This window comes from Fringilla coelebs (genome assembly GCF_963513975.1).
Source record: "Fringilla coelebs genome assembly, chromosome: 30".
Classification (NCBI taxonomy): Eukaryota; Metazoa; Chordata; class Aves; order Passeriformes; family Fringillidae; genus Fringilla; species Fringilla coelebs.
In genome coordinates this window covers 1,639,588-1,650,490 of record NC_140056.1, presented here as the reverse complement: position 1 = coordinate 1,650,490, position 10,903 = coordinate 1,639,588, and the positions used below count along the sequence as shown (strand labels likewise).

At 58.3% G+C, this 10,903-nt stretch overlaps 1 protein-coding gene across 1 annotated transcript in view; it reads right to left on the bottom strand.

The window, feature by feature from the left end:
* Positions 1-1,733: 1,733 nt before the first annotated feature.
* Positions 1,734-10,903, bottom strand: part of LRP1 (LDL receptor related protein 1) — a 110,080-nt gene continuing 100,910 nt past the window's right edge. Inside the window, exons 83-89 of the mRNA XM_084223713.1 lie at positions 7,533-7,694; positions 5,476-5,650; positions 5,067-5,171; positions 4,818-4,882; positions 3,768-3,855; positions 3,538-3,682; positions 1,734-2,153 (exon numbers count right to left, since the gene is read on the bottom strand). Coding sequence (XP_084079839.1) covers positions 2,016-2,153; positions 3,538-3,682; positions 3,768-3,855; positions 4,818-4,882; positions 5,067-5,171; positions 5,476-5,650; positions 7,533-7,694 — 878 coding nt within the window. The 3' untranslated portion in view covers positions 1,734-2,015. The remainder of the gene's footprint in view (positions 2,154-3,537; positions 3,683-3,767; positions 3,856-4,817; positions 4,883-5,066; positions 5,172-5,475; positions 5,651-7,532; positions 7,695-10,903) is intronic.

Below are 10,903 nucleotides of genomic sequence, written 5' to 3'. Positions count from 1 at the left end.
AGGGTGGGCTTACGGGGGGATCCATGGGGGCGTACAGGTGGGACACGGAGGGGTTCACACGGCGTGGGGGGACACGGAGGGGGTGAGCCGGGGGGACACAGAGGGGTCACACTGGGGGGGACACGGGGGGACACATGGGGGGACATAGGGGGGGGTCACACTGGGGGGGACACGGGGACGCGCGCGCTGCCCCCCCGCTCCGTTCTCGATGGCGGTGTCGCCACCTGGTGGCGGCTCCCGGGACTGCGCGCGCCGCCGGTGCCGGTTCCCCGTTCCCATTCCGGGTTCCCCGTTCCCCGTTCCCATTCCCCGTTCCCCATTCCCCGTTCCCCATTCCCCGTTCCCAGTTCCCTATTCCCCGTTCCCATTCCCCGTTCCCCGTTCCCCATTCCCCACTCCCCACTCCCCATTCCCCACTCCCTATTCCTGTTCCCTATTCCCCATTCCCATTCCCATTCCCATTCCCATTCCCATTCCCATTCCCCATTCCCCATTCCCATTCCCATTCCCATCCCCATTCCCATTCCCATTCCCATTCCCATTCCCCATTCCCCATTCCCCATTCCCATTCCCATTCCCATCCCCATTCCCATTCCCATTCCCATTCCCATTCCCCATTCCCATCCCCATTCCCCATTCCCCTTTCCCCATTCCCCTTTCCCCATTCCCCTTTCCCCATTCCCATTCCCATTCTCCATTCCCATTCCCATTCCCATTCCCCATTCCCCATTCCCCATTCCCATTCCCATCCCCATTCCCCATTCCCCTTTCCCCATTCCCATTCCCATTCCCATTCCCATTCCCATTCTCCATTCCCATTCCCATTCCCATTCCCATTCCCATTCCCCATTCCCCATTCCCGGTTCCCGTTCCCGGTTCCCGTGCCCAGTGCTCCCTGTGCCCCCCCCACCCCAGCGGTGCCCCCCCCGTGCCCCACCAGGTCCTGGTGGGATTCTCCTCCCTTAGAGCAGCCACTGGTGACCCCCCCCTCCCCACGACCCCCCCACATCCCCCCCCCGAACCCCCTCCCCTCCCCACGACCCCCCCACATCACCCCCAAGTACCCCCCAAAATTCCCCCCCCACCCTCCCGCCCCCCTCTCTGACCAGCAGCCTGCGCTTCAGTTTTTAAAAATTTTATTTATAACAATATCTGTTTTGTTTAGTTGTAAAGTAATCCAGCAAAAATTATTAAAACATTTTCCCCCCAATAAAAGGATGGGGTCCCCCCCCCCCGCCCCCCCACATGCGTTTATTTATTTCTACTATAAAAGCTAGATCATTTCCAGGGGGGGGGTTGTATTTTTTGGGTATTTTTTTTTCCTTTTTCCTGTTAAAAAATGTGCATGTTGGAGAGAGGGGGTGGGGGGGAGGGGCTGAGGGGCTGGGGATCCCCCCCCCACACAGCTCGGTGGGGCTGGGGGCTTCATCCTGACCCCTGTAACAGTCGGGCAGGGAAAGGGGGAAAGGGAGGGGAAAATTGGGGGGGGAGGGAGGGGGGAAGGAAAAGAGGGGAGGGGGGGAATTGGGGGCTGGGGGGAGCTGCAGGACAAGGGGGAAGCCGAGGAGCAGCAAATTGAGGTGGGGGAAGGAAATGGGGGTCCCTGGGGAGGGGAGATGCTGCGTTTGGGGAGGGGGGGGTTGGGAGCATGTGGGACCCTCCTGTGCCTCCCCTCGAGCTGTGCCCCCCACCCCAGCAGTGCCCCCCAGGCGTCCCCCCATCCCCATCCCCGATGTGTTCCATGGTGGGAGGGAGGCAAAAATGGGGAGGGTGAAAGGGGGGGGCCCCGATGTAAAGAGATTTCAAATAAACCAAAAAAAAAAAAAAACCAAAAAAAAAAAACCAAAATTCGGGTCCGGCCTGGGAGCGGCGGGGGGGGGAATATACAGGTAATAATACTGCTCACATAGAAAAGTAATAATCCTTCATTTGTACATTTATACAGCGGCTCGTGGCCCCCCCCCCCGACCCCCCAGCAGGCGGCGGGGGGCTCTGCCGGGCCCCCCCGGGCCCCCCTATGCCAGGGGGTCTGCCAGGTCGTCGTCCCCCCGCGCCAGCAGCTCCCGTTTCTCGTCCGTGCTGGCCAGCGAGTTGCGGCTGTTGTGGGCGCCCATGTAGAGCGTGGCGTACACGGGGTTGGTGAAGTTGGTGGGCTGCAGGAAAGGTGGGGGGGAGAGGGTGGGAGGGGGTCAGGACATCACCCCCCCACTCTGCCCAGGGGGGATCCCCAGTCTGGGGTCGCTCGGGGAGAGCCCCCAGCAGCTGTGACCTCCCCCAGGGACACGGGACAGATCCGCTGGCTCTGCCTGCAGCCCCCAGCCCCAAAGGCTTTGAGACCCTCAGAGCCCCCCAGCTTTGAGACCCTCAGAGCCCACCAGCCCCAAAATCTGAGACCCCTCAGAGCACCAGCTCCAAAATCTGAGATCCCTCAGAGCCCCCCAGCCCCAAAATCTGAGACCCCTCAGAGCCCCCCAGCCCCAAACCTTTGTGACCTCTCAGAGCCCCCCAGCCCCAAAATCTGAGACGCCTCAAGAGCCCCCAGCCCCAAAGCCTTTGAGACCCCTCAGAGCCCCCCCCAGCCCCAAAGCTTTTGTGAACCTTCAGAGTCTCCACCATCCCCAAAGCCTCTCTCACCCCTCAGAGCCCCCAGCCCCAAAAGTTTGCAAACCCTCAGAGCCCAGCCAGCCCCAAAGGCTCCGTGACCCCCTCAAATCCTTTGCAGCCCCTCAGAGCTCCCAGCTGAGACCCTCAGAGCCCCCCAGCCCCAAAGCCTTTGAGACCCCTCAGAGCCCCCCAGCTCCAAAATCTGAGACCCCTCAGAGTGCCCCAGCTTTGAGACCCTCAGAGCCCCCCAGCCCCAAAGCCTTTGAGACCCCTCAGAGCCCCTCAGCCCCAAAATCTGAGACCCCTCAAATCCTTTGCAACCCCTCAGACCTCCCAGCTGAGACCCTCAGAGCCCCCCAGCCCCAAAACCATTGAGACCCTCAGAGCCCCCCAGCCCCAAAACCTTTGAGACCCCCCAGAGCCCCCCCCAGCCCCAAAATCTGAGACCCCTCAGAGCCCCCCAGCTTTGAGACCCTCAGAGCCCCCAGCCCCAAAGGCTCTGTGACCCCTCAAATCCTTTGCAACCCCTCAGAGCTCCCAGCTGAGACCCTCAGAGACCCATCAGCCCCAAAATCTGGGACCCCTCAGAGGCCCCCAGCCCCAAAATCTGAGACCCCTCAGAGCCCCACAGATTTGAGACCCTCAGAGTCCCCATCCCCAAAACCTGTGTGACCCCTCAGAGCCCCCCCCCAGCCCCAAAGCCCCTGTCACCCCTCAGAGTTCCCCCCAAAAGTCTGCAAACCCTCAGAGCCCCCAGCCCCAAAGGCTCTGTGACCCCTCAAATCCTTTGCAACCCCTCAGAGCTCCCAGCTGAGACCCTCAGAGCCCCCCAACCCCAAAATCCCGCAGAACCCCCCCAGAACTGCTGCACACAGAGCCCTGAGAGCCCCAGCCCCCTGCCCCTCCCACTTTGGGCAGGAGCCCCCCCCTCACCTTGTCGGGGTCCAGGGCAAAGTCAGCATCCAGCAGCTCCCCCACATCATCGTCGGGCTCCCCCTCGTACATTTTGTAGGTGGGGTTCCCAATCTCCACGTTCATGGCCCCGTTGGTCATCCTCTGGTGCTGGAAGCCCTTGGCACTGAGGTGGGGGGAGGCAGAGGGTCAGTGCCACCCCCCAGCTGTCCCCACAGCCAGCTGCTGTCCCCTCCGTGTCACCGACTCACCCTTTAATTCTCCATTTGTACCAGACAAAAGCCACCACGGTGAGGAGGATGAGGAGCAGCAGGATGGGGATGACGATGGAGGCGGTTCCTGAGGGAGGAAGGCACGGAGCAGTCAGAGCCTGGGGTGGGGGGGGGACAGGGGACATGGTGGGCGGCCTGGGCTGGCCCTGTCCCCCCCTTTCAGCAGGGAACGGGGTCAGGAGTCACTCGGGGGCTGCCCTGGGTCATCAACGAACCCCCAGGGTGTGGTGTGAAAGGGGGGTCACACAGTGACCCCAAATTAACCTGTCCCCCAAAAAACCCCCAGGGTGTGGTGTGAAAGGGGGGGGGTCAGACAGTGACCCCAAATTAACCTGCCCCCCAAAAAACCCCCAGGGTGTGGTGTGAAAGGGGGGGGGGGTCAGACAGTGACCCCAAATTAACCTGCCCCCCCAAAAACCCCCAGGGTGTGGTGTGAAAGGGGGGGGGGGTCAGACAGTGACCCCAAATTAACCTGCCCCCCAAAAACCCCGGGGCGTGGTGTGGAAGGGGGGGGTTACACAGTGCCCCCAAATTAACCTGCCCCCCAAAAACCCCAGGGTGTGGTGTGAAAGGGGGGGGGTCACACAGTGCCCCCACCAAACTGCCCAACAAACCCCCAGGGTGTGTTGTGGCATGGAATGGGGGTCACACAGTGCCCCCAAATTAACCCAACCACCACCAAACTGCCCAGCAAACCCCAGGGTGTGGCTTGGGATGGAAGGGGAGGGGTCACACATTGCCCCCAAATTAACCTGCCCCCCAAAAACCCCCTGGGTGTGGCATGGCATGGAATGGGGGGTCCCCCAGCGCCCCCCACCAAACTGCCCAACAAACCCCCAGGATGTGGCGTGGCATGGAATGGGGGTCACACAGTGCCCCCCCCCTTAACCTCTCCCCCAAAAACCCCCCGGGTGTGGCGTGGCATGGCAGGGGGGGTCCCCCAGTGCGCCCCACTTAACCTGCCCCCCAAAAACCCCCCGGGTGTGGCGTGGCATGGCAGGGGGGGTTCCCCCAGCGCCCCCCACTTACGGCTGCTCTGCTGCTCGCCCACCAGGAGCTCCTCGCAGCGCGGGCCCGTCACGCCCGCGGGACACCTGGGAGCAGCAGGGAGAGCAGCGGGGTTAGCGGGGCAGGGAGGGAGGGAGGGAGGGAGGGAGGGACGGGCAGGGACCTGGGGTCAGCGTGGGGCGGGGACACAGATCGGGGGGTGTCAGTGACGTCTCGAGGGACAAACAGCCCCTCTGTCCCCCCCTCCTCCCACACCCCCTCCTCTCTTACAGGCACTCGGGCAGCTGGGTCTTGTCGCTGATGGAGCAGGTCCCCCCGTGCAGGCAGAAATTGTCACAGGTCAGGCAGCTCGGCGCTATCTTCCCGTCGGGGCAGCTGGGGGGCACAGAGGATCAGCCCCATGGGCACCCCCGGGCTGCCCTGCACCCCCTCCCTGGGCGTCCTGTGCTCCCCCCAGCCCCTCAGCTCATCCCACCCTCACAGCTGGAACACCAGGATGGGCTCTGGGGGGACACTGAGACACATCCACCTCCTCCTCATCCTCCCAGCACCGCCAGACTGATCCACCCTGAATTTCCCATCCTGCCACACCGGGGAGGGGGGGGGTACAGCTTTTTTCCCACATCCCTGTGCCCACCACCCCTTTTCCTCCCTCCAGCTCAACATTCCCAGCACCTACATGCAGGAGACCTCCCCACTCTGCTTGTTGATGCTGCACTTGCCCTCCTGGCAGCGGGAGCACTTGTTCTGCTGGCACTGGGCGCCCTCGAACTGAGGGGGACAGCGGCACTGCTTGGCACCGCTGGCCGTCATCTGGCACACGCCGTCGTTCTCGCAGTAGTCGAAGCACTGCCCTGGGGGGCACAGGGGGGTCAGGGGGGGCAGGGGGGTCAGGGGGCAGCCCCTCCGCAGGGCAGCCCCAGCACCCCGTGGAGAATCATCCCAGTAAAGAGGGGGATCTGGGAATCCAGTCCCATGGGGGGTGCTGGCAGGGATTCGCACAGATGGGGGGAGGTGGGAGCACAAGCTCTGATGGTGACACAGAGGGTGGGGGAATCCAAAAGAGGGTTGGGAGGCCAACACTGGCACTGTCCCCAGAGGTCTGTCCCCAAATACCCCCAGGTGAGTGACACCCATCCTCCTGACTCCCCCAGTGCTGTCCCCTGACATCCCCAGGTGAGGGACACCCATCCTTTTAACATCCCAATTGTTGTCCCCTGACATCCCCAGGTGAGGGACACTCATCCTTTTAACATCCCAATTGTTGTCCCCAGACATCCTCAGGTGAGGGACACCCATCCTTTTAACATCCCAATTGTTGTCCCCAGACATCATCAGGTGAGGGACACCCATCCTTCCAATGCTGCCACTGCTGTCCCCAGACAGGTGAGGGACACCCATCCTTTTAATGCCCCCATTATTGTCCCCAGACATCCCCAGGTGAGTGACACCCAACCTTTTAATGTCCAAATTTTTGTCCCCAGATGTCCCCAGGTGAGGGACACCCATCCTTCCAACACCCATTCCAACACTGCTGTCTCCAGATGTCCTCAGGTGAGTGCCACCTATCCTTCCAACACTCCTCACTGCTGTCCCCAAATGAGTGCCACCCTTCCTCCCAACACTCCTCACTGCTGTCCCCAGACAGGTGAGTGCCACCCTTCCTTGCACCCCCTGTGCTGTCCCCAGACAGGTGAGTGCCACCCTTCCTCGCCCCCCCGCGCTGTCCCCAGACAGGTGAGTGCCACCCATCCTCCAACACCCTCACTGCTGTCCCGGACAGGTGAGTGCCACCCATCCTTGCGCCTCCCGCGCTGTCCCCACACAGGTGAGTGCCACCCATCCTCAACCCCCCACGCTGTCCCCAGACAGGTGAGTGCCACCCTTCCTCGTCCCCCCCTGTGCTGTCCCCAGACAGGTGAGTGCCACCCATCCTTCTAACACTCTCACTGCTGTCCCCAGACAGGTGAGTGCCACCCTTCCTCGCCCCCGCCCCGCGCTGTCCCCCAACAGGTGAGTGCCACCCATCCTCACGCCCCCCCGTGCTGTCCCCAGACAGGTGAGTGCCACCCTTCCTCGTCCCCCCCTGTGCTGTCCCCAGACAGGTGAGTGCCACCCTTCCTCGTGCCTCCCCCGCGCTGTCCCCACACAGGTGAGTGCCACCCATCCTTCCAACACCCTCACTGCTGTCCCCGGACAGGTGAGTGTCACCCTTCCTTCCAACACCCTCACTGCTGTCCCCAGACAGGTGAGTGCCACCCATCCTCGTGCCTCCCCCGCGCTGTCCCCACACAGGTGAGTGTCACCCTTCCTTCCAACACCCTCACTGCTGTCCCCACACAGGTGAGTGTCACCCATCCTCCTGACTCTCCCACTGCTGTCCCAGACAGGTGAGTGCCACCCTTCCTCTCCCCCTGCCCCGCGCTGTCCCCGGACAGGTGAGTGCCACCCTTCCTCACCCCCCCCACGCTGTCCCACACAGGTGAGTGCCACCCCTCCTCTCCCCCCGCCCCGCGCTGTCCCACACAGGTGAGTGCCACCCTTCCTCTCCCCCCGCCCCGCGCTGTCCCCAGACAGGTGAGTGCCACCCTTCCTCTCCCCCCGCCCCGCGCTGTCCCACACAGGTGAGTGCCACCCTTCCTCTCCCCCCACGCTGTCCCCACACAGGTGAGCGCCACCCTTCCTCTCCCCCCTCCCCGCGCTGTCCCCAGCCGTGTCCCAGCAGGTGGCACTCACGGTACTGGCAGCGGTCCCCGATGAAGGTGGGCAGGCAGCGGCAGCTGGGCTGGTTGCCCTGGTTGACGCTGCAGCTGCCGTTGTGCTGGCAGTAATCCGTGCACACCTGCTGGTTGCACCGGGGCCCGGTGAAGCCGGTGGGGCAGCGGCAGGTCGGCATTCCTGGGGATAAAAAACCCGTTAAAAAAACCCCACTGCAGGATGGTGGGGATGGAGGGAGAGGAGAGAGATCTGGGGCCAGGGCGTGGAGCTTGGGGTTCATTGCAAAGGGACCTGCTGGGAGCTGCCAGGCACAGCTGGAGCAGGGCTGAGAGAAGAAAGAGAGATAAAGAGAGTGGGAAAGAGGATGAGAGAGAGGATGAGAGGGTAAAAGAGTGAGGTTCCTGCTACAATACAATAAATCTTCTTCTGGTCATGGAACTTGGGGTTCATTGCAAAGGGACCTGCAGGGAGCTGCCAGGCACAGCTGGAGCAGGGCTGAGAGAGGGAGAGAGGTAAAGAGAGTGGGAAAGAGGATGAGAGAGAGGATGAGAGGGTAAAAGAGCGAGATTCCTGCTACAATACAATAAATCTTCTGGTCGTGGAACTCGGGGTTCATTGCAAAGGGTCTGGGAGCTGCCAGGCACAGCTGGAGCAGGGCTGAGAGAAGAGAGAGGTAAAGAGAGTGGGAAAGAGGGTGAGAGAGTGAGGTTCCTGCTACAGTACAATAAATCTTCTTCTGGTCATGGAACTTGGGGTTCACTGCAAAGGGTCTGGGAGCTGCCAGGCACAGCTGGAGCAGGGCTGAGAGAAGAAAGAGAGATAAAGACAGTGGGAAAGAGGATGAGAGAGAGAATGAGAGGATGAGAGGGTAAAAGAGTGAGGTTCCTGCTACAATACAATAAATCTTCTGGTCATGGAACTTGGGGTTCATTGCAAAGGGACCTGCAGGGAGCTGCCAGGCACAGCTGGAGCGGGGCTGAGAGAAGGGAGGGATAGAGAGAGTGGGAAAGAATGAGAGAGTGAGGTTCCTGCTACAATACAATAAATCTTCTTCTGGTCATGGAACTTGGGGTTCACTGCAAAGGGTCTGGGAGCTGCCAGGCACAGCTGGAGCAGAGCTGAGAGAAGGGAGGGATAGAGAGAGTGGGAAAGGATGAGAGAGAGAGGTTCCTGCTATAGTGCAATAAATCTTCTTCTGGTCATGAAACTTGGGGTTCACTGCAAAGGGTCTGGGAGCTGCCAGGCACAGCTGGAGCAGGGCTGAGAGAGAGAGAGAGAGGTAAAGAGAGTGGGAAAGAGGATGAGAGAGAGAATGAGAGGTCGAGAGGGTAAAAGAGTGAGGTTCCTGCTACAATACAATAAATCTTCTGGTCGTGGAACTCGGGGTTTAGTGCAAAGGGCCAAGTATAGGGCCCTGCTGGGAGATGCCAGGCACAGCTGGAGCAGGGCTGAGAGAAGAGAGGGGTAGAGAGGATGAGAGAGAGAGAGGATAAGAGAGTAAGAGGGTAAGAGAGCGAGGTTCCCGTTCCAACACCATAAATCTTCCTCTGTGCTGAATATTCCAATTCTCACTAACCAATCTAGTCCAAGATACAAATCCTACAGCATTTACACACAGCCCACAAGAAGCATTACATCACCACACTGTGCTACATTTTAAACCCTAAAAACTCCTCTTTGGGCCCCTTCTGCTAAGTCTGAAAACTCCTCTTTGGAAACCCTAAAAGCTATTCTTTGGAAACCCTAAAAACTACACTTTGGAGTGGTTTTAAACCCTAAAAATCTCCTCTTTGTGCTCCTTCTGCCAAGCCAGCAGGGTCTGCTGCTCTGCCCCTTGGAGCTGCCTGCAAGCAGAGGGTGTTGTGATTACCTTCAGCTGGCCACACCATTGTTTTCCTGTCGTTCAGTAACTAAAATATCTCAAAACTTGCTTTCATTTCAATCTCCCTTACAGTTTCCATATTCTCAAAATCTTTTGCCAGACAATCATATTTATAAAGCTGTCCCCAGCTGTCCCCAGGTGAGTGACACCCATCCTTTTAACATCCCAATTGTTGTCCCCAGATGTCCCCAGGTGAGTGACACCCATCCTTTTAACATCCCAATTGTTGTCCCCAGATGTCCCCAGGTGAGACACACCCATCCTTCCAACGCCCCTCACCGACCAGTCAGTCAGGTGGAGATGAAACAGGAAAGTTTCTATCTAAAGTATCTCAAAACTTGCTTTCATTTCCATCTCCCTTACACTTTCTATATTCTCAAAATCTTTTGCTGGACAATCATATTTATAAAGCTGTCCCCAGCTGTCCCCAGGTGAGTGACACCCATCCTTTTAACATCCCAATTGTTGTCCCCAGATGTCCCCAGGTGAGTGACACCCATCCTTCCAACACCCCTCAGTGACCAGTCAGTCAGGTGGAGATGAAACAGGAAAGTTTCTATCTAAAGTATCTCAAAACCTGCTTTCATTTCAATCTCCCTTACACTTTCTATATTCTCAAAATCTTCTGCCAGACAATCATATTTATAAAGCTGTCCCCAGATGTCCCCAGGTGAGTGACACCCATCCTTTTAACATCCCAATTGTTGTCCCCAGATGTCCCCAGGTGAGACACACCCATCCTTCCAACACCCCTCACCGACCTGTCAGTCAGGTGGAGATGAAACAAGAAAGTTTCTATCTAAAGTACCTAAAGTATCTCAAAACCTTCATTTCCATCCCCCTTACACTTTCTATATTCTCAAAATCTTTTGCCAGGCAATCATATTTATAAGGCTGTCCCCAGGTGAGACACACCCATCCTTCCAACACCCCTCAGTGACCAGTCAGTCAGGTGGAGATGAAACAAGGAAGTTTCTAACTAAAGTACCTAAAGTATCTCAAAACCTTCATTTGAATCTCCCTTACACTTTCCACATTCTCAAAATCTTTTGCCAGACAATCATATTTATAAAGCTGTCCCCAGGTGAGACACACCCATCCTTCCAACACCCCTCACCGACCTGTCAGTCAGGTGGAGATGAAACAAAAAAGTTTCTATCTAAAGTATCTAAAGTATCTCAAAACCTGCTTTCATTTCCATCCCCCTTACACTTTCTATATTCTCAAAATCTTTTGCCAGGCAATCATATTTATAAAGCTGTCCCCAGCTGTCCCCAGGTGAGTGACACCCATCCTTCCAACACCCCTCAGTGACCAGTCAGTCAAGTGGAGATGAAACAAGAAAGTTTCTATCTAAAGTATCTAAAGTATCTCAAAACTTGCTTTCATTTCAATCTCCCTTACACTTTCTATATTCTCAATATCTTTTGCCAGGCAATCATATTTATAAGGCTGTCCCCAGGTGAGACACACCCATCCTTCCAACACCCCTCACCAACCTGTCAGT